We start from the raw sequence: 24622 nt of genomic DNA, 5'->3' as shown, positions 1-24622 counted from the left end.
AGTTACCACTATGAATGATTGCATTTTAATTGATAAGAGACAGAGTAGTTATTAATGGCCATTTCTGCACAGGGATTAATGTTATGAGCATGGTCCTAGAGCATTCAGTGTTGGGCTCCTTACCGTTTTTAATGTTTATTAATTATATTGATGTTGGCATATTAATATTTGCCTAAGTTTGCTGGTAGAAAGGGTGGATAATGATAGTAATCAGTAATCTATATCTAGTTGAAATATATGCTGTTACAACAAGATATTGATAAAATTAGGAAAATAGGCTGAAAAATAGCAATTGAGATATGGTATTTGGCATTGATAGAAGTCACAGAATAACATATCGTTTTGGTAGTAAATTTCAAGATAGTTGATAATGAATAGCACCTAGGGTAATTTTACATTCTGATGTGAAGAGAATTATATACATGAGCTTTGTTTGCAGGGAAAAGTAATAATTATTCCATTGCAGCTTCAGGAAACTGGGCTACCGCTTGGTGACCTAATTGAAGTCTTTAAGGATTTAAATGGTTGAGTAAAGTAAATGCTGATGTCATCCATACTTTTTTTCAGTGAAAAATGCCAGAGGACAAATATTTAAAAAAAAAAAAAAAATGGATGCAGAATAGATTTATGGTAACTGGAGCAACAGGAATGCATTGCCTAGTTGGTTGATGCAGCCCCTTATTTTCATGTCTACAAGAGGTTGGGTGCTTAATCTGCTGGCATATGTTATATACCTTTTGAATTACTTTTTTTTTTTTTTTTCATTGAATGATATAAGATGGTCATGCTCGTAACAACATTTATTTATTTTGCAATTAATTTAGCATCCTAATAGCCACATTTGTCTTTAGTGTTATTTTGACCTAAGTGTGGTACATTGTTAACACAAATGGGTTGGAGCTATTTATACTAGATTTGATCGACACATACATACCCTCAAAAAAGTTCTATTCCAATCCAAATAAATATAAACTGGTTGATTTTGGCTACAGGTCATATGCATTTGCTACAGGTCATATCTACTTGCTTCAAGTCTATGTGACAACCAAATATAGATTATTATTGTACTCTTTTCAAAATGATTTGTCGAGCTCCTCTGACCTGTGTAGTCATACTGTAGTATGAAGCAAACAATTTTTTTAGGTAAAAGCATATTTAGAGTTAGGCTTATACATACCTTGGTGGTCTTTCTACATTATACTTATGCTGTCTTTGTGTATGTATATTAAGTGTTTAAATGAAATTAGTTGTGTTTATACATGTGTTTATTTATTATTTTTTGGTTTGATGCTTAGATTTAACAAAAACACACTAATATGTGTCAGTCTTATTTTCTTATTGCATTTTTATAATTACAGTCGACCGTTATCAGGAAAACTGAAATCAGTAAATGGAGATAAACCTGCATGGCTGGGAGAGTATGAAGGTAAAGTTTGTTTCTTTCTTGTTGAGATCTGTAAATGCTGTATTTTTATTAAAATAGACTAATATAAATATGTAAGTACACAAGTTTTTGATTACATAAATTATTGAAAAAGGAATATGTTACACACATAACTTTATCTGCATGTCTTTGTCATTATATGAGGTACATTAAAAAAAAAAAAAAAATTTATTATAAAAGTTCATTGAGTTAACAGTTTTTTTTTTTTATGAAAACCCCAAACATGAGAGGTATTAGAACCTATAGTACTTAGTACCGTGCTTGGGTTGGAGGTTGAGAAGATGAAAGAAGATATTTGTTGACATTAGACCTGAATTTCTGTAGACTGTAATTTTCAGGAAATACATATGAAGGAAGGTTGTTCCAGAAAACAGCAGTTAAATGAATAAACGAGGAAGATGAAAAGTTGGTTCTGTGTGTTTGAAGTTGGACAGTAAATGGATGTTGGCTGGTGGCGGCTTTGAAAGAGAGAGTGGGAATTATACAAGCCAATTCAGAAGAACAGTGCCCATGGAAGTATCTGTAGAAAAGGCATGCAGCAGAAACAATACGTCTATTAGACAGTGAGTGGAGAGACTCTGTTAGAGAGGAGTCATTAATTAACCTAAAGTTGGACTTACTAGCCTAATCACCTTCAAAGTACCTTGCTCTACTTGCTTGCTCCAAGATCTTCCCAAGCTTTGAAACATTCTTTAAAATTGTGTTTTTTTAGCACCTGCTTTGGTGTTTTTTGATGTCTTTCACTATAGTGTGTTCGTGTCTAATGGCACCAGGGATTCCCCCCATTTCTGCATTGCTTTTATCATAGCTGTAACAGTTCACTGTAAAGGCCAGAGATTTAAAAGTGTACAGATTTTGTAAGTGTAATGTTATATATCATTGTTCTTCTGGCCATTTAGCTGCTAGACCCCTGCTGGGGCCCTATAGTGAAACGATGACTCCGAAGCCCCTTTTTCAGTTTAGGGGATAGTCAGATGGTGCAAGGTTGGAGGAGTAGGGCAGCTGCTGCATGACTTTTTTTTTCCCCCTGCAGCCAAGTACTGCTGAACTGCCATCCCTGTGTGACTGGATGCATTGTTATTGTGCAGGATCTTGCCATCCTTTCATTTTTGAGGTTGTCTTCACCTCATATTCTCACACAAATGTGTAAAAACCTCAGCATAGAAAGCAGTAGTAATGCTTTTCCCCCCTAGTCACAAATTTGTGGTGCACGCTTGCCCGCATTATCGAAAAAAAGCGATCAGCGTGACTTTGATGTTGGATTTTGTTGCATGAGACTTCTTGGGCCATGGAGATATTTTTGTCTGCGATTCAGTTGATTCCACCTTGGTCTTGGGGTGGTACGTGAACATCCAACTATCATTCACAATGATCACTTTTCTTAGGAAGCTCAGATCCTCCATAGATTTTTCGAACAAATCACCTGAAGTGGCTTTCCTGCAGTCCATTTTATAACCTGATAGCAAACGTGGAACAAACTTTGCGCGCACACACACACACACACACACACACACACACACACACACACACACACACACACACACACACACACACACACACACACACACACATGGCACATCCCTAAATCTTGCATCAGGATTGTGTGTACTGATCCTACAGACCGTCCAGCTTTGTGGCAATCTCAACAATCATTCGCCTATAATTTTGCACAAGTTCCTTCACTTTTGTGACATTTTCGTCATTTCGTGACATCAAAGGGTGTCCACTGTGAGGTTCATCTTCCAGCATTTCCTGTCTGTTTTTAAACTGATTTAACTTCTGTCTTCTTCAAAACATCATCTCCATAAACTTTATGTAATGCTTGCAGTGTCTCTGAAGCACTTTTCCAAGTTTAAAGAAGAACTTGATGCTAGTATGCTGTTCAAACTGCGACATTTTGCAATTAGTCAGCTGTGACACGAGTGAAGTGATCAAGGCAGTTCCCATCAATGCCCCTTACAGCTTTAGTGCAAGCCATTTAAATACCATTATGCGATTCCAGGAATTTTTTGAATGTACTACATGTATTGTATGATTAACACCTTGTAGATTTAAGAGATTTTTCTCTTTCAGTTGTGTGCGTGAACAAATGTTGGAAGTTAAATTGATATGAAATAACAAATAGCAAAATGATTAAAGAATCAATCTGATGATCATTATCCTTATAATAATAATAATATGCTCCTGTTTATACTCTGGCATGACCAACAGGTCAGAGGAGTTTACAATAAATCATGAATATAATTGTTAATCGTATTTAGCAGTCATGGGCTCGAACCATGCCCCACTCAAAGAGTGTGTGTTGCTGCACTCACTCTTCTGACCACTCTGCTACTTCTGGCCTAATATTAATATGAATCAAATGCAGAAAACAGGCCAGGTCCGATCTGCAGGACATAATAACCACAATAACCTTGAAATTCGTGGATTAAAGGGTAGATTTATGCACCCATTTTCTTGAAGATAGCAGTTACAGAAATCCTGGCTAAAATGTTTAGGTCAGCAATTATGGGGATCAGCTTTATCTCCACAATGTTTGAAAAGAGGAAGTGTTTGGTCTTGAAAGCAGGGGATAAATTAAACACTAGAGGAAATTTAGAAATGGAACAAAATTATTAAGGTTCTAGTATTTTATGGTATTGGCACTAATGCAAAATTTAAAAGTTGGGATGAAATACAAATGAACTTAAGCAAACTTGAATGTCATCTGGTAACTGAGAATAGTGACCTGGAATAGGACCATAATTCAGGAAGGAAGCTGAGAAAAATTTTGCTAAAAAAGATTAGCCTTTTCATAGAAGAAAAAAAAATGGAATGATGCTTTTGAGAGTAGACATTTCAATTAGGTAAAACTTCCACAAAACCTCAGAAAGATTTGACATAGGAATAAGTGTATGTAAAGCAGTTTTGGTGGATTTGTGATATTGATTGAATTGAGAATTAGTTAACTTTTAAATCCCCTACATGAGATTCAAAAAAGTTGAATAAGATGACTGTGATTTTGAAAAATAGTCTGTTCTCTCATTGCCTACCAGAATGATTTGAAATTCTCTAGTGGATGGCAGGAGTACTATTGCAAACAAGTTTTCAGCTTTTTAATAAATTTTTTGTCAAGGAAAAAATTGTGGGGTGAGGGAGGCAAGACTATTTTTGAGCAAATCTTATTTTTTTGGTATGAGAATGAATCAATTACCTGTTGCTGTTTGCCAAAAAATAAGGATGATGACAACACATATTTCTAATAAATACCGATAGATGTTAGTTTTTTTTTTTAGTGTTTGCATATCATCAGGAGACTGTTGGTTTTAAAGCATTATACTTGTGACCACAGAATAGAATTAGTTTATTTTTATTTAAGTTTATATGATTTATTTCAAATAATTAAAAAAGTTTATACTATATGAAACTAATTCATTTCCAATTACTCAATTATATTCCTTTTATTATAGTAATTTTTTGTAATCTTTTACATTAGTAATTTTTATTGCATTATTAATGAACATCATGACTTTTCTACAGCAGCATATTAGAGGGGCAACAAGAGGAAGCAATACTCTTGATCTGGTTATCAGCAGTGATTCTTCGTGTGTTAAGAATCTGCAGGTAAAAGACCCACTGGTTGGCAGCGATCACATTGTACTAATGTGGAATTTAATTAAAGACATAACTACTGTCAACGGAAAAGGTAAAGGCTTTTGCTTTTGTAAGGGTGAGTACAGAGGTCTCAGACAGTTTTTAAATTGTGTGCTCTGGGTCCAACTCATGATGTTACCAACAGCAAATTCTAAATGGAAAGTATTCAGGGAAGTAATCAAAGAAGCTACTAGGCTATTCATACCAACAAAGAAAAACTGTTCAAGGCTTAGACCTAATTGGATATTAGATGAACTATTGAGACACGTGGCAGAGAAGAAAAGTGCATGGGATGCATATAAATTATTAGGTGATACAGAAGCCTATGGCAGATATAAATTAGTCTGTAATCAAGTCACAAAGGAGGTTGCGCATGCTAAGACAGATTATGAGAAGTCTCTTGCAAAGAATGCAAAGAAAAACAGCAAAGACTTCTGTGTTTATATTAACAGTAGAAGGAAGGGATTGAGTCACATTGGGCCACTTGATGTCAGTAAGTTAACTATTGATGAACCTGCTCTGGTGGCTGACAAACTGAATAGAGTATTTTTCATGTACATTCACACACGAGGAATTCACACTTTAGGATAAGCAATGCCAGAAGTTTATCAAACTCTAACGAGAAGCTAAATTACTTTGTGATAACTGAAAGGAAAGTGGAGGGAAAATTATTGAGTATGGACATAAAAAAAAAGGCACCTGGACAGATAGAATCTATCCAATTATATTAAGGGAGACAGCAAAAGAGGTAAGCAAACCCTTAGCCATAATTATGAGAGCATCCTTGGATTGAGGGGAGGTCACTATGGACTGGAGAAGTGCAAATATATCTCCAATTCATAAAGGGGGATCAAAAGGCGACATGAGTAATTACAGACCTGTTAGCTTAACATCTGTTCCAGGGAAAATAATGGAATTACTGGTTAAAGAAGTAATGCAAGACCATTTGGACAGGCATGCAATTATACTGCAATCACAGCATGGATTAGGCGCCTCCGTAGCCATGTGGGAAGGAGCAGCAGTGCGTAGCACACGCTTCTTGATTCGACCGGGGTTCGAGCCCGTCACCACCAAATACGGAGAATGCGGAAAGGTCAGGGAATGACCACCGCATATCCCGGAGCAATATGGCCTTAGTTGCTAATGCTCCAAATAACAAACAAACAAACAAACAGCATGGATTTATCAAAGGGTGGTCTTGCCTAACCAATCTGATAGGTTACTATGATGCGGTGACCAAAGAACTTGATTCAAAAAATAATTTTGACATCATATACTTAGATTTCAGGAAGGCTTTTGATACTGTTGCACATAAAATACTGCTATACAAACTGGAGCAATGTGGCATTAAGGTCAAGTTACTGCTGTGGATAAAGGGATGGTTAAGTGGAAGATAACAGAGTGGTTATCAATGGTCATTGCTCTTCACGGACAATACTCATACTGGGGAACTGCACTAATAAGATTAGTGCAGTTCCCCAGGGTTCAGTGCTGGGTCCATTGTTGTTTTCATTATTTTTCAGTGGTATTGATAAAGGTATATCAGGCTTAATGTTTAAGTTTGCAGATGATACAAAGGTTGGCAGGGTGGTTAACGACAGTCATCAGGGTGAGCTACAGCAACAAGATCTAGGAAAATTGGGTAAAGGGGCTAAGAAATTGCAGTTCAAGTTTATCATTGAGAAATGCAATGTACTGCACATGGGTAGCAGTAATCCCAGAGGAACTTATCAACAGTGTGGTACTACATACACTCAGGATAATTAGCCAGGTGGGAAGGAGCAGCAGTGCGTAGCACACGCTTCTTGATTAGACCGGGGTTTGAGCCCGTCACCACCAAATACGGAGGATGCGGAAAGGTCACGAAATGACCACCGCATATCCCGGAGCAATATGGCCTTAGTTGCTAATGCTCCTAAAAATCAAATAACAACAATAACTCAGGGTAATCTATATAATATTGGTGTAAATACATCATAGAAAACTCTTAAATGGAAAAAACTATGTTTGTTGTGTAAACATAGACTTATACATTATTATGTATACCTTTTGGCATCTCTCATATTGTGGGATTATCTTCACAACTGGATTGTCATGTCTGCAATACCAGTGTACCTGCCCACCCACTGATGAAAGGCCAACAAGCCCTGAAACGGTGCCATCCAATGGGTGGTGGTTCCCACTGAGAATAAGTAACAATAGTCTTCTCTTTTAGTGAAGCGTTACTTATTTGAGGTAGTGCAATACATGGCAACTCGTTGTGAAGGATGAGCACAATATGAGATACAGATAAAATTATGCCTATTTACACTACAAACGTAGTTTTTTTGTTTAAGTTTTTTATGGTGTATTTACACCAATATTATATAGATTATCTATACTCTTAAACATATGCCTTGTTGCATTTACTTTGACTTATACTCAGGGTAATGGAGAATGAAAAAGGCCTAGGAGTAATTGTGCCGTCAGACATGAAATTCTGAGCTGTGCAGTCATGCTGCCAGGACAGCTAATGGGATTTTGTCAATGATATGCCGAAACTTTGCTAGCAGGGATACAGAAGTTATTATCCCTTTGTATAAGGTCAAAGTTGGGTCACATCATGAGTATTGTATACAGGTCTGAAGGTCTCACTTTAGGAAGGATGTAGATCTGCTGGAATGGGTGCAGAGAAGGGCAACCAAATTGGTGAAGGGAACAGAAGGGTGCTCTTACGTAGAAAGGCTTCAGTTCTGCAAATTGCAACATCTGAGGACCAGGCACCTGTGGGATTACTGATTGAGGTATTTAAGGCCTTGACTGGATTGAATAAGCTGAATGTTAATGGTATTCTTTCACTTGCTCAGACCACACATGAGTGGGCATAAATTTAAGTTGAGGAAGGATGGTTGCAGGATAGATGTGTGGAAGTTTGCCTTCAGTCTTTGGGTTGTTGATTGTTGGAACAGACTTCCATCTGTTTTTGTGGAAGTGGATGAGTTGAATAAGGGTACTGATGGGTGAACTGGTTTTTTTTTTTTTTTTTGGCGATGCTATATAAGCTTGCTTTCCTGCATCATTTGTTATTAGTAGTAGTAGTACTACTACTACTATCTTCTATTGCCAAAAACACCAAAAGTTACTTAGGGATTGGTGTGACAAATTTAGCTCACTTTATATATTTTTGTAAGGTAAAATTTTTTTTATTATTTTTTTTAATGAGAACTGCTGATTATGAATACATTTTATTTGAGAAATTGCAACTCCTTAAGAGAAAATTATTAATAAATGTTAACTGAAATGTAAAGGAGAGTATCAGTGGTCTGGATTTCAGGACATTTACTTTTATCCAGGGAACAGCTGGCTGCTAGAAAAAATTTCAGTTTACTATGGGGTTGGAAGAGTGCTTATTCATGCAGGGTACAATATGGTAGCAAAGCAAGTTTTTTTTTAATGCAGCATAAAGTCTAGCTTAATTATATCATTTAGCATTCTTTACTAATAACATGTTTACTAGAATGCACAAGTGATGTTATTGTGAAACATGAAATTTATTGCAAAGTGTTCACAGATGGCATATATACTATACTTTGTCACCAAGATATTCCTTTCTAAACAATTTTTTTAAGAAATAATGATTACATTATAAAATATGATGAACTGTGATATTTTTGAAGGTTGTTTAAAGCAAAAAGAAGAACAAAAAGCTGATAAAATTTATTTGTACATTTAAAAATTACAGAAGTAAATAAAGTTATTTTTTATAGCTTCTAAGGACTTGGATATGTTGGACAGCCAGGCTAGTAGTAGAACCAGTAGTAGAGCCAGTAGCAAAATGGAATTTGATTCTTTAAATACTTTGGACATTTCCTGTTTAGAAAAACAAGAAACTAAGTAAGTTTAGTTAACTGACCATAAATTATATATTTACACTTAGTAAATATAAGTTTAATTTTCTAATTGCTAATCAGTGACTCAATTTTCAGATGACAACAGATTTAAACTTTATTCTTTCTTCTATAATACAGTGGATTCCGGTTATTTGGGCCACCGGTTAATCGGGGCAGCCGTTTATTTGGGGCAAATCTTAAAAAACAGAAACCGATCGAGAAAATAGCCAGGGTTTACTTTGCTTAATTGGGACAGCATGCCGTTTAATCGGGGCAAGAGACAGCAGCACTGGAGATTACCCTACGATTGTCTCCGACGGTACTACGTGGTTCGGTCGAAATTCTGGAGGTCACAACCATAAAACAATAAAAACAATTAGCAGTCACCTGTTTATTGGGCTTTTCTGTTAGTGAAATCTATCATAAACAGACAGTAAACGCGATATTACTGAATTTGCGATAATACCGACAGCTGGAATTCTGTGGGTTATTATGGTGAAATGTGTTTACACTTCCATGAAATCTTAAATCATATAAAAAAATTGATTTTCAGATCTTCTCTTCATTCCTATTTTTAAAGCTTTGTAACTCATTTTGTGTTACTTGAAATTTGTGTGTGCTGTGTTCTTTGTTATTGATTGCTTATCTTTTTACTGTTTTAAATTTTAACTTCTCCCCGCCCACAAATGTCAGTGAACAGAAATGTCAACTAGTTCGTATGTACATATTACAGTACGTATTAATTATTCCGATTTTCACGTATCATTTAATTTTTTAATTGGTAAGGTAATAAAGGGTAAAGTTGTGCTTAACATATCTTTGCTTTTATAGCCTGTGGATAATATTCCTCCTATTTTCGCTAATTACAATCGCTGTTTAATAGAATTAAAATTCAATTCACAAACGTGATCACAATGACTGGCGCTTACTGCACATCGTATAGTGAACGGTACTTTACTATGTTGAGTTCGTGGTAACGTGATTTGATTGTACAGTGAACCAATTGTAAAAAAAGGGGGGGGGTACATTGTATTTTTAACTATTTACGTGAAACTTCGGATAATTGGGGCAGCCGCTTAATCGGGCCAAAATGCACTAGTCCCGATGTGTCCCAAATAACCGGAATGGACTGTACTTGGTGATTCTTGAAGATTTTTTTATGCTGATTTCAAAAATGACTTTAAAATTTCAGTAGTCAGTATGATTTTTGAGAAATATAAAAATTTATTTTTCTTTTAGATGTGATGAACATAAAATATACAAGGATTATAGAAAAATCTATGGACACATGGTAATAGGAGTAAAGAACTATTTATTTATATACCTTATTTCCCCAATTATAGCACCCCCAAAACTATATGATTTTGAAATTATCAAAATAATTTATACACGCATACTGGGTGTCCTTTACAAAACTAAAACATTATTGTGTGAATAGGGTACATAATAGAAACCTGAAACAATTTTCAGGTGACAGAGGATATCTTCAATTTATTATTCACCAGCCAGAAAATGTATGAACCAGTAGTAGAGCCAGTAGCAAAATGGAATTTGATTCTTTAAATACTTTGGACATTTCCTGTACTGCAGTAGATGTCAGCATAATACATGACATCTACTGACACTGCAGTAGATGTCAGCTGTAATCACCTGTGTAATCAAGTGATTACACAGGTGTGGAAATAGTGTTTTGCATAACAAGTTGTTGGAAAATGAGCAGACCTTTCTTCTTTGGAGAAGCCACTGTTACAGTCATCATGTATCTGGACAAATTATGGAATTTCCTTATGCCACAACTGCAAGCTGATAATGGTGACAACTTGATTTGCCAACAAGATAAAGTGCCACCATTGCAACAAAGAAGTTTGTGCATACCTCAACACGTTTCCTGGGTAGTGGATTGGATGAGAACTGATTTTCTATCGATCACAATTACCTATCTCCTGCCTTTAGATTTTACTCTCTGGGAATATCTAAAAGACCAGGTCCGGGCTAGCCAGGTGGGTAAAGTGCCTGCCTGGCAACCCAAAGGTCGCGGGTTCGAATCCCGCCTCGGGCTTGGATCAAAGTACTGCAAAAACCTTGGGAGGTGCACTATGGCCACAGAAGCCGATGCGCCAACAACTACCAAAAAAAATAAAATAAAATAAAAGACCAGGTGTATATTCCACTTATCTGAGGAACCATTATGCAACTCAAATAATCTATCTGTGAAGCAAATGGCCATGTTGTTAGCATTAGCATTAGTAGAGGCATATGATGCAAGAAAGCAAGCTTATGCAGCATCAGCCAGAAAAAAAAAAAAAAAACTTCCACTTCACCCCTCTGTTCGTTCGAAATACCTGTCCAGCTGAGCCTTACATTTAATTAGGCTATCAACTTCCACAACAAGGGATGGAAGTTTGTTCCACCAACCAACTACCCACTGGCTAAAGGCAAATTTCCACACATCTATTCTACATCTGTCTTTCCTCAACTTGAATTTATGCCCTCTCAGGTGATTATTATGAGCAAGAGGCAGAATCCCATCAGCATTGAGCATGCTCAAACCATTCAAGGCTTTATACACCTCTATCAGATCACCTCGCCGGTGCCTAGTCTCCAGATACTGTAATTTGCAAAACTTAAGCCTTTCTTCGTAAGAGTACCCCTTTGTTCCATTCACTAATCTTGTTGCCCTTCTCTGTACTCGTTCCAGCAGCTCTACATCCTTCTTGAAATGCGGCCTCCAGGCCTGTATACAATACTCAAGGTGTAGCCTGACCATTGCCTTATACAAGGGAATAATCACTTCCTTATCCCTGCTAGAAAAATTCCTGTATATCATTGATAAGACACCATGAGCTACTCTTGCAGCCAGTCTGCACTGCTCAGAGAATTTCATATCTGCCTGCACAATTACCCCCAGGTCTTTTTCATTCTCTTCCATTGTCAGTGTAGTACCACAGAGTTGATACGTTGCTCTGGGGTTGCTGTTTCCTATATGTAGTACTTTACATTTGTCAATGTTAAACTTCATTTGCCACCTCTCAGCCCATCTGCTCAACCTTTCCAGATCCTGTTGCAGCAGCATAGCATCAGTAGTGTCCTTAACAACCCTGCCAACTTTTGTATCGTCTGCAAACTTGGACATTAAGCTTGATATACCATCATCAGTATTATTTATAAATACAGAAAACAATAATGGACCCAACACTGAACCCTGAGGAACTCCACTAATAACATTAGTCCACGATGAGCAGTGTCCATTGATTACCACTCTGTCTTCTACCCCTCAGCCACCCCTTTATCCATAGCAGCAATTTGCCTCCAATGCCACACTGCTCCAATTTGTGCAGCAGTCTTCCATGTGCAACAGTATCAAAAGCCTTTCTTAGATCCAAGTATATAATATCAAAGTTATTCCCTGCATAGAGTTCTTTTGTGACTGCATCATAGTATCCAATCAAATTGGTCAGGCAAGACTTCCCCTTAACAAAACCATGCTGTGTCCGAGTTATAACTGAAGTCTTGTCTAGATGATCCTGCAGTGCTTCTTTAACCAGTACCTCCATTAATTTTCCTGGAATAGAAGTTAAACTCACAGGTTTTAAATTACTTGTATCAGCCTTTGATCCTCCTTTGTGAATTGGGATCACATTTGCACATCTCCAGTCTATGGGTACCTCACCTGAGTCCAAGGAAGCTCTCACAATTATGGCTAAAGGTTTGCTTACTTCCTTTGCTGCCTCCTTTAATATAACTGGATAGATCCCATCCACCCCAGGTGCCTTTCTTGTGTTTATCTTCAACAATTTCTCCTCCACTTTACTCTCAGTTATTACAAGATTATCTAGCTTACTGCCAGAGTTGAATACACCTCTGGCATTCCCCTCACTGAATAACTCCTCATGTGTGAATGTTGATGCAAAATATTCATTTAGTTTGTTAGCTACCTGAGCAGGATCATCAACAGTTGAACTATCGATATCAAGTGGACCAATCTGATTCATCCCCTTCCTTCTAGAGTTTACATAAGTAAAGAACTCTTTGCTGTTTTTCTTTGCATCCCTTGCGAAAGATTTCTCGTAATCTGCCTTCGCCTGCCTAACCTCCTTTGTAACTTGGTTACAGATCAACTTATATCTATCATAGGCTTCTGTGTCACGTGTTAATTTATATGTATCCCATGCATTTTTCTTCTCTGCCATATGTCTCATTAGTTCATCTGACATCCATTTAGGCCTAAACCTTGAACAATATTTCTTAGTTGGTATGTAAAGCTTAGTAGCTTCCAAGATAAGTTCTTTGAATGCTTCCCATTTTGAATTTGCTGTTGGTAACATCATCAGTTGGTCCCACTGTATAGAATTAATAATAGGATTAAATACTGTCTCAGACCATCATAGTCACCTTTATGAAAGCAATAACCCTTCCCTTTACCCCTGATGGTAGTTACCTCTTTGAGTAAATCCCACTTCAGCACACTGTGATCACTGCCACCTAATGGTTCCTCTATTTGCAGATTCTTAATGCATGAAGAATCACTACTGATAATCAAATCAAGAGTATTACTCCCTCTAGTTGCCTCCCTAACATGCTGATGTAGAAAACAATCATCCAATAAATCCACAAAAGCCTTGCTAGTGTGTGAGTGACCAACCCACAAATTCCAGTCAATATCTGGGAAATTAAAATCCCCCATTATGAGACTCTCTGATGTACTGGCCCACTCTATTTCCCTGTATGTTTCTTATTATACTCATCAGAGTCATTAGGCCTATAGGACACTCCTACTCTCAATTTTGATCTCCCAATGCTTATGTCACACCAAACTGACTCGACACTGCACTGTCCAGCGATGTCGACTGGCTTCACTTCCTTGGATTTTATGTGTTTCTTAACTAATAGCATAACCCCTCCTCCCTTCCTATTCTGTCTATGCTTTCTGTAGACGTACTCCCGAAATTCCAGTTCTGCATTATTTATATCTGTGTGACACCATGTCTCCGATATCCCAACAATATCCGCCTTTGATGCTTTGATGCTCAGAGAAGCAACAAGAGGAATCAGTGCTCTTGATCTGGTTATCAGCAGCAGATTCTTCATGCATTAAGAATCTGCAGGTAAAAGACCCACTAGGTGGCAGTGATCACAATGTACTAATCTGGAATTTAATTAAAGACATAACTACTTTCAAGAGAAAGGCTTTTTCTTTCGTTAGGGTGACTACAGTGGTCTCATAGAATTGTGGTCAGTGGGACCAGCCTATGATGTTAAGAACAAATTCTAAATGGGAAGCATTCAGGGAAGTAATTATAGGAGCTACTAGGATTTCCATACCAACTAAGAAATACTGTTCCAGGTTTTGCCCTAAATGGCTATCAGATGAACTGTTGAGACTTGTGGCAGAGATTTTTTTTTTTTTTTATGAAAACCCCAAACACGAGAGGTATTAAAACCTATAGTACTTAGTACCGTGCATGGGTTGGTGGTTGAGAAGACATTTATCGACATTAGATTTGAACTTCTGTAGACTGTAATTTTCAGAAAATACGTATGAAGGAAGGTTGTTCCAGAAAACGGCAGTTGGATGAATAAATGAAGAAGATGAAAAGTTGGTTCTGTGAGTTTGAAGTTGGACAGTAAATGGATGTTGGCTGGTGGGGGCACGTGTTCGGACTGTTTTGAAAGAGGGAATGGAAATTATAGAAGCCAAATCAGAAGAACAGTGCCCATGGAAGTATCTGTAGAAAAGACATCCAGCAGAAACAGTATTTCTATGATACAGAGAGTGGAGAGATTCTTTTAGAGATGAGTCATTAATTAACCTAACTGTCCTCTTCTGAATGGAATCTAGAAACCTGAGAGAGGTTTTGGGGGCACTGCCCCAGATGTGGGAAGAATATTCAATGGTAGGATGGATTTGCGATTTGTACAGAGTGAACAGTTGTTTGGAAGAAAAGTAAAGGCGAGAGCGAAAGAGAAAACCAAGTTTTTTAGATGCAGAGGAAGCAATATTTGTAATGTGCTTGTGCTAAGAGAGATTAGAAGTCAGGGTAATCGCTAAAAGAGATATATCATCTTGCCTAGAAATCAGAGTGTCACCAAAGATAAGCATAGGAGCAGTAGAATGCTTTTTGCAAGATATGACAGGACTCAGTTTTAGAAGGATTGAAATCAACTAAGTTGTCTTTGCCCCACTGGAGAATTAGTTGGAGATCGGCATTTAAGGAATTGGTAGCGGATATTCGAGATGTTTTTGTCACCGCCGAGAAGAATTGGGCACCGTAGCCAAGTGGTCAGGCACGTGGGTGCATAAGTACATGTGCCTTGAGTGACCGGGGTTCAAACCCGTGACTGCTAAATATGGTGCTGTTTCTTGTATTCTATCTGTCTTGGGAACTCCACTGACCGTTTGTTTGTCCCGGAGTATAAACAGAAAATTTATTTATTTATTTAAGTTGAAACTGATTGAGCAGGGCAAGGTTTCTCAAACTGGAAAGTGGAATGAAGTGTGCTATCATCAGCAGAACTATGGATAGGATTTCCGGTCAATGGAAGAAGGTCATTAATATACAAGAGGAAAAGAGTGGGGGAAAGAACTGAACCTTGGGAGACACCAGCATTAGTGGAGAAGTTAGAAGACAGAGAGCCATCTACCATCACCCTCAGTGAGTGGTCAGAGAGAAAACTGGATAACCAATTACAAAAAATAGTAGCCAAACTATAAGATGGAAGCTTGTTTAGAAGAACTTTATGTCAAACATGGTCGAAAGCTTTTGATATGTCAAAAGCAACTCCTTGTGTTTCACCAAACTTTTCCATTGAATTTGCGCATAAATGTGTAACATAAGCTAGAATATCACCAGTGGATCGACACTGACGGAATCCATACTGGCGATCGTTGATCAGATGGAAGGTTTCTTGAGAGTTGGCGATTAATTGATTTCTCCATTACTTTAGAAAGAGTGGAAGTAATTGCAATGGGACAATAATTGGATGGGAGGGATTTGTCACCCTTATTAGGAACTGGCTGAATATGAGCAAATTTCCAAGCAGAAGAAAAACACCTTTGGAATAAGAAAGTGAAAAAAAGGCAGCAAAGAACAGGAGTAAGTTCAGGAGCACAGGTTTTGATCACAAGTGGAGAAATACTGTCGGGACCTGGAGCTTTCTTTGCATCAAGATTTGTTAAAATCCTTCTGACATCCTTTTGACCGAAGACTTCAGGAGGCTTTGAATGGAGTGTGTTGGGAATGGTGGAAGGTGTTTTACCAAGATCATTAATGCACGAGTTGGAAATAAAATGGGATGCTAGCAGGTCAGCTTTATCCTTGGCTGAAGTAACAGTGGAACCACCTGGTTTTTACAGATGTGGGATCAGAGGTGGGCAAAAGTTGTGGCAAATAGCTTTGGCAAGAGACCAAAATGCTTGGCTACCATTAGGGCAAGAAGCAAGTTTTCTACTCTTAGTCTGTTCAAAATCTAGTTTGGACTGATTAATAACTGCTTTACAATTGTTGCAAGCTTTAGTGTAGGCAGAAAATGAAACTGAAGAATTGGAAACAAGCCAATTACGATATGCAACATTCTTCTCTTGAACAGCCTTAGCACATTTATTGGAAAACCATGGTTTAGATAAAGGATGAGACTTTAAAGTGGAGTGTGGAATAAAGGATTCCATTCCTACAAGAATAATTTCACTGACACGATCTGAGAAAACATTGACATCAGAAGTTTTGAAACAGTAATCCGACCAAGGAAAAGAAGAAAAGAAAAGAAGTCTCGCAGGTCATCCCATTTTGCATTCTTGTAATGCCAAACAACACAAGGTTGGGAATAGCCATGTGATAAAGGTTCCATTGGAGAAGAGACAATCACCAAGTTGTGAACTGAGGTGCCTAAAGGACCACTCACTTCGACCGTGTACTTAGAAGGGTTGTCTGTGAGAAAAAGATCAAGCGTATTGGCTGTATGGTTAGGATTGTTCGGTATTCTTGTAGGTAAATGAACAATCTGTGCAAGGTCATTAGTAATTGCAAAAGCCTCAGCATCTTGACCAGCTGGGTCTGTGTGACTAGAAAATTGAAGCCAATTGGAGTTGTGAACATTAAAAATCACCAAGGAAATTACCTCACTGTTAGGAAAGTTGGACTGGAGAAAGTCAAGTTGCAAAGACAGGAAGTCAAAGTGATTAGTGGAGTTGGGAGAACGGTAGAGACAACAGATGAATTTGACAGAATGAGGTAGAGAGATTTTAAGCCAGAGAAGATCGAAAAGAGGAGATTCCAAATTACAAAGTCTCTGATAGGGAATATCGAAATGGACGTATGCACAAGTACCACCTTTGAGGCGAAAGGAATCATACAGCGAATAATTTGGGCATCTGAGATGAGCAGTAGTTGAATCAACCGATAACTGTGATTCTGTCAGAAAAAGTACATGGAGTTTGGCAGACTTCAAGTGGAAATGGACATCGGTGAGATTAGAATTGAGACCAAGTATATTTGTGAAATGAATTAGGAAGTGCTTGGGAGGTTTAGATCTTTTCGCAGATAAGCTTGTTCTATTAGTTTGACAATTCATGGTGTATTCAATAGTAAGAAAAAAAGGGGGGGGTGGACATGCTGCATGAAGTAATGAAATTTTTGGATATGGCATACACATGGTAAGAATATACCCAGATCCTTGACATAACATGGCTTCGACAATACTCCCTGCATACACACTACTTGTGTTCCCTCCAGTCGCTATCTGGCAGAGTAGAGGTAGCAAGGTTATAAACTAGTTGATCTGGAAGCCTTCTAGAGAGTTACCAACAGGTTCCGTCCGGTGTACTAACTAGTGGCCGGCCTGCGAACACCGTTTTAGAGCTGTACCCTCGAAATGTAAGGAATATTGGATCTCGCCACGATGTTCATCATAATCTCAAAAGACATCAGTCATAGTGCATGATGGAAGAAATGGGGAAGGGCTGACTGGAACTTAGCTCTGGAGACTAAACATGGTCCCACCACTTCAAGCCTCCAATAAGCAAAGTGGTGGTATTGCACCGGTTGAGGAGAGGCATCTACCGCCTTGTATTGCCTGGTAACACAGAGGGGCGGCATTCCTCCATATGGTGTGGATGCCACACCTCAAGCCCTGTTTATGTTGGTTCACACCTCTGTGGTCACCCACAGTGTGCTTGCAAATGGGTGTTATACCCAAGATTACTAACAGTCCCAGTATCGTGAAGGTACAAGCAGAGGATTTGGCTGTCATAGATCGTCCAGGGTTTGCCGAAATTGGGTCCACTTGACTGAGTGTCACCCGAATATCTGTTCCATCAGTGTTTTAGACTCCCAGGTAGCAAGCACAAACTTGTCTGGTCTATCTGAGAGAATGTCTGTGACAATCCTAACGGAATTAAAATATGCTGGATGCATATAGTTTATCGTGTGATACAGAAGCCTATGGTATATATAAATTAGTCTGTTATCAAGTTACAAAAGAGGTTCGGCAAGCTAAGTCTGATTATGAGAATTCTCCAGCAAAGAATGCAAAAAACAATGGCAAAGACTTCTATGCTCACATTAACAGTAAAAGGAAGGGGATGAATCCCATTGGACTACTTTTATCATGGTTTAACTGTTGATGATCCTGCTAAGGTTTCTTACAAGCTGAATAGGTATTTTTCATCTACATTCACACATGTGGAGTTCTCTATGGAAGGGGATGCCACACATTTATCAAATGAACTGGTAGCTAAATTATTTTGTGAAAACTGCAAGGGAAGAGAAATTTTGAATCTAAACATAAAAAAGGCACCTGGAGAAGGATGTAATTCATCCAATTATATTAAGGGAGGTAGTAAAGGAGGAAATCATACCCTTAGCCATAATTATTAAAGTATCTCTTGATTCAGGTGAAGTTCTGAGATGTACTGGAGATGTGAAAGTGTATCCCCATTTCACAAAGGGTGAGTGACACAAATAGTTACAGACCTGTTAACCTCTGTTCTGGGAAAAATAATGGAGTCAGTTGTTAAAGAAGTAATGCAGCACCATCTAGACAGGCATGCAGTTATATTTCAGCATCAGCATGAGTTTTTTTAAGGTGAGATCTTGTCTAGGAAAATTAGGCAGATTGGTTGAGAAATGGCAAATGCGATTTACTGTGTATGGGTAGTACTAATCTGAACGTAACATACTAACTGTGTGGTAGTACATTCAGCGTAATGGAAAATGAAAAGTACCTGTGAGTAATTGTGCAGTCAGATCTGAAATTCTCTGAGTAGTGCAGACAGGCAGCTAGAATAGCTCACTGTATTTTGTTAATGATATACAGAAATTTTACTAGCACTGATAAATGGATAAGGAGGTGATTATCTCTTTTTATCTCTTTGTACAAAGAGATAAGGAGGTGATTATCTCTTTGTACAAGGTTATGGTTAGATTGCATCTTGAGTACTGCATACAAGTCGGAGGTCTCATTTTAGAAAGGATTTAGATCTACTGGAGGGTGCAGAGAAAGGAATAAAATGGTGCTCTTACCAAGTAAGTCTTCAGTTCTGCAAAATTGCAGCGTCCGGAGACTGGGCTCCTGCGGGAAGATATAATTGAGGTATGTAAGGCCTTGAATGGATTGAGTAAGCTGAATGTTGATGATATTCTTCCTCCTGTGAAATACACGTATGAGGGGGCATAAATTCAAGTTGAAGGATGGTTGCGGGATAGTTGTGCAGGAGTTTGCATTCAGCCAGTGGGTAGTTGATTGTTGGGACACATGAAAGACTACTGTACAAACTGTTCCAGTTTGTACAGTAGTCTTTCATGTGGAACAGAATCTAAATCTTTATTGAAATCTAAGTACGGTAGACTTTCAGAATAACAGCACTTCGGGGATTCAAGCTGCCATTATTTTGATTTTTCCGTTATCTAGAAAGTTTTATTTTTAATATATTTAATGCAGAAATAACGAGACTAAATAATAAATAGAGATTAAGAATGCAATTTTATGAACTGCACATAAAAAAAAAAACATAAACATGCTGACGATTCAGTGTTATATTCTGCCATTAATACACTCCTGCTTATGCCTCGTTCTACTTTCTTTATTTTATCAAGTTTAGTCTGTGTGGGTAGCACAATGGTATTGTCACCATCCTCCCCGGATGGGTGGAAAAGGCCTGGGTTTGAATCCCGTCGATGATGTGAGGAACTTTTATAGGCTTTTTTTCACTCCGTGGCTGAGTTACTGGATCTCGGGTATAGATAGCAAGGTTTTTCCCCCAGAAATTGGGGTTTTCATCCAGCAAAACAGGCAAATCGAGCAGAGAACACACAATTTACAGACACAATACACATGGGTATGTGAATTAATATTCTGGGTGACCCTAATGTAATAGTTTGGATTATATCAAGTTTGTCACTAAGCGTTAATGTTGTTCTTCTTTTCTTCTCTGTATGAGGTTTACTTTAGGAACCATAATGAGGGGTTTTTAATTTAAAATGAATGTAAAAGAGTGGTATAATCCGTGATATCAGTACAGAATTCACTTTGAAAATGGCGAATGTAAATAAACACAGTAATCACATGACTTGCCGTTTTCTTTTTTTCGGCACTGCAAGACATCTGCACTGTATGTTTACATCCGGTCTCAATGTGCCATTATTTGGGGCGCCATTATTTCGACAGTCTACTGTACATATTGATGTCAATGTTTTTTGTTTTTTTTTTGCATCTGGTTACTTTTTTATGTCATTGTAACTAATTAAATTTCTCAGACAAGATCTGTCCTTAACAAATCCATGCTATGATTGACATTTGACTGCATTCCTGTCAAGGTGATCCTGCATTACTTCTTTAATCACTGACTCCATTGTTTTTCATTGAAATGAAGTAAAGCTTACAGATCTGTAATTACTTTTGTGTCTTTCTAGAATTGTGTGGTGCAGTTGTATTAAAAGCATTATAATTGTCTTTCTCCTTTTGGTTTACACCTGGAACCTGTTAGTAATTAATGGGCTGGCTGCAAATTGCAGTGGATGGGTCGTGGGGAGAAGGGGGACAGTTGACCTGTGCAGTGACTGGGAATGAGTATAGTTGAAGAGAATGGATAGAAGGTCCAGTGGGCTGCTTAATTGAGTTGAGTCAGTTTTTCTCTGTGGTACTTTAACTTCTGACAAAATCTATAAAAATATTAGCTATAATTTGATTCCATTTTATATGTAACATATGCATTTTGTAATAGTTAAATAATTAAGAGTTGGTAATTTTTATCTATTATTAATATTAAAATAAAATTTAGGACTAAAGTCAGTCATTCTGTCAGACCACGGAATTTACTAGACATACTAGTTAGTGCAATGAATCAGTTCTGTACATAGTAAATCACCAAAGTTGGTGAAATATGAGATTTAATGAAAATGATGCCATTTTCCAACTTCAGAGATTTACTAATACAGGACTGATGCATTAATTCTTTTATCTATTTCATTTGCCTTTTTTTTTTTTTTTTTTTTTTGTTAATTTACTAGAGAAGAAAATCTTTTAAATTTATTGGAAAATGAACCAAAAAGAGATAAAGAAGGCTCTGCCAGATATGGCCGTCGTGCTGTTAAATCTGCAGTCCCAAGTGCAGGTAAGTTAATATGCTGTGAATGACATACTGAGTGATTAATGGTCATTTTTATTTATAGATATTTAATTCACATTGTTTCTTTCAATAAATGTGGCATTGCTTATCTTTGTATTTTTTCATTTTCCAGCATTCAGAATTTATTCTATTCATGTATATGATATTTCTGATTTATATTTTTAATTTTTTTTTCAGTAGTATTTTGTGTTAATATAACAACTATTGTTTTAAGATGGAGTAGTAGTAGTAGTGGCATGTGATGCAAGAAAGCAGGTGTATGAGCTTATGCAGCATCAGCCAAAAAAAAAAAAAAATCACACCATCCCCTCCAAATGCCTGTCCAGTTCCTCCTTAATCTATCAACTTCCACAATGACAGATGGAAGTTTGTTCCAGCAATTAACCACCCATTGGCTAAAGGCAAATTTCCGCACATCTATTCTACATCTGTCTTTTCTTAATTTGAATTTATGCCCCCTTAGGTTTGTAATCTGAACAAGTGGAAGGATCCCATCAGAATTCAGCGTGCTCAACCCATTCAAGGACTTATACACCTCAATCAGATCACCGCACAGGTGCCTAGTCTCCAGCCACTGCAATTTGCAGAACTTAAGCCTCTCTTGGTAAGAGGATCCCTTCATTCCCCTCACCAATCTTGTTGCCCTTCTCTGTACACGTTCAAGCAAATCTACATCCTTCCTAAAATGAGGCCTCCAGACCTGTATGCAGTACTCAAGGCGTGGCCTGACCATTGCCTTATACAGAGGGACAATCATCTCCTTTTCCCTGCTAGCAAAATTCCTATATATCATCGAAAAAACCCCATAATCTGCCTTGGCAGCCTGTCTGCATTGCTCAGAAAACTTCATATCTGACTGCACAATTACTCCCAGGTTTTTTTAATTTTCTACCACCTTTAAGTGTAGTATCACACAGTTGGTACGTTTCTCTGGGGTTACTTCTACCCATATGCAGTACTTTGCATTTGTCAAGGTTAAACTTCAGTTGCCACTTCTTAGCCCATCTGCCCAAATTATCTAGATCCTGTTGCAGTAGCACACTATCATTACTGTCATTAACAACCCTGCCAACCTTTGTATTATCTGCAAACTTTGACACTAAGCCTGATATACCTTCATCAATATCATTGATAAATATACAAAACAGAGGACCCAACACCAAACCCTGTGGGACTCCACTAATAACATTAGTCCACGAAAAGCAGCACCCATTAATTACCCACTCATGGTTGAGTGGGTAATTAATTAATAGAGGGCACTGACTCTCTTTAAAAATTACAGCTGTGGATTATAGGCTCCGAAAAAGCGATAAGTGTTTGCCTTTTTATTTATCTAATTGTTATTTTATATTGTACTTTATACGTAGTCTTATAGTTATTGTTACGCTGGTTATTTTTATTTTTAATTTAGATAGAGTTTTTGTTATTGTTTGTTTGTTTGTTATTTGGTTTTTAGGAGCATTAGCAACTAAGGCCATATTGCTCCGGGATATGCGGTGGTCATTCCTTGACCTTTCCGCATACTCCGTATTTGGTGGTGACGGACTCGAACCCCGGTCTAATCAAGAAGCATGTGCTACGCACTGCTGCTCCTTCCCACCTGGCTACGGAGGCGCCTAGAGTTTTTGTAGATTACTACTTAATATACGTAAAACCATTATTTCGTTCGAATCTTGCAGCCATTGTTTTTGTATAGAGTAGTAGGGAATTCAAATTTTTAATTGTGGTAACTAGCCAGCTCTAATGTATAATTGTATAGCGTAATACGCATCACTGCATTTAGGATTCTATTAGATAGCATAGTATTGACAATTAATTAATTAAATTTATTGATCTATTTAATTTAAAATATCATGCCCCAGACTAGAGCAGCAAAGCAACGGGCACAAAGTGGCAGGAGTGCTGTGACTCGGGGGAGAACTGAGGGGCGCAATTCTCCAACGCATCACAGCCTAAAAAAATGTGCAACTTGTGAAATGTTTGCCGAACTCTCTGGAACAGAACATGATCTAGCCAAGAAGGATGTCTTTGTGTGTGCCAGGTGCAGAGAGTGTCTAGAAATTAGGCATCAACTCAGCATTCTACTGGGCGTCTATGAGAGCTTGAGGTGTAGGGTAGATGCCCTCGAAGAAATTAATATGAGAGGCCCGTCAAGCTCTCAGCTGCCCAACTCAATGCTAGAGCTCACTCCTGGGCATCAGGCAACACAGCGGCAATCTCCAAGGCAGAATGCGCTGGTCCCAAAGGAACTAGTTATTGTTGGTGACTCTATTGTCAGGGAGACGGGGAATATATTGTGTAAAAAGGATAGATGGAACAGGACCAGGGTATGTCTGCCAGGGGCAAAAGTTGATGACGTTGTACAGCATATGTCATCTTTTAAGGGCACAAAAGGTGATATTGTTGTGCACGTTGGCACCAATGACATTACAAGTAGGAGATCTGCAGATTTACTTAACAAGTACAGGTCAATGTTGCAAAAAAGTTGCGAGTCAGGGTTAAATTTGAAAGTGTCTGCAATTCTGCCCAGACACAATAGGAGGGAGTACATGATGAGAGCCTTGTCAATCAATTCGGCCCTGGAGGAAATGTGCAAGGCTCAAGGGGTAAAATTTTTTTCAGCCTGGTCTGTGCTTGTTAACAGTAGAGACTGCTTCTACAGGGATGGGAGACACTTAAATAGAAAGGGTGCAAGAATATTTGCTGATACTATCGAGGCAGTGTTAGGTGGATCGGAAAACTGCTAGTGTGGGGGGATTCACAGACTAAAAGGTTAAAAGTAACCGCAGGCAGAGGTGAAGGTGATTCTTGCACAACTTCTATTAGAATAAGTAGCGGCCTGGAGCGAGGGGTGCTGGGGGTTTCTGGCAATCTTCATGAAACAGGTGGGTATATGGAATGTGTTAGGGTAACTAATAATAAGAATAGGAACATGTGTACTTGCATGTATACCAATGCTAGAAGTATAGTAAATAAACTTGATGAATTTGAAGTGTTAGTCAAGACATCAAAGGCGAATATTGTTGGAATAGCAGAGACGTGGTGTCACACAGA

General features: G+C 38.0%; 1 protein-coding gene across 3 annotated transcripts in view; it reads left to right on the top strand.

The window, feature by feature from the left end:
• Positions 1-24622, top strand: part of LOC150086434 (katanin-interacting protein-like) — a 351533-nt gene that overhangs the window by 166427 nt on the left and 160484 nt on the right. For all 3 annotated transcript variants that reach the window (XM_090372573.1, XM_090372572.1, XM_090372571.1), the window contains 3 exons: positions 1359-1426; positions 8824-8950; positions 21450-21553. In XM_090372573.1, the coding sequence (XP_090228699.1) occupies positions 1359-1426; positions 8824-8950; positions 21450-21553 (299 nt within the window). The remainder of the gene's footprint in view (positions 1-1358; positions 1427-8823; positions 8951-21449; positions 21554-24622) is intronic.

This window comes from Mastigoproctus giganteus, chromosome 4 (assembly GCF_048544385.1).
Source record: "Mastigoproctus giganteus isolate SK-2022 chromosome 4, ASM4854438v1, whole genome shotgun sequence".
In the NCBI taxonomy this organism is placed as follows: Eukaryota; Metazoa; Arthropoda; class Arachnida; order Uropygi; family Thelyphonidae; genus Mastigoproctus; species Mastigoproctus giganteus.
The sequence above is the reverse complement of the archived record's forward strand: the minus strand, read 5'-3'. Positions and strand labels throughout refer to the sequence as shown.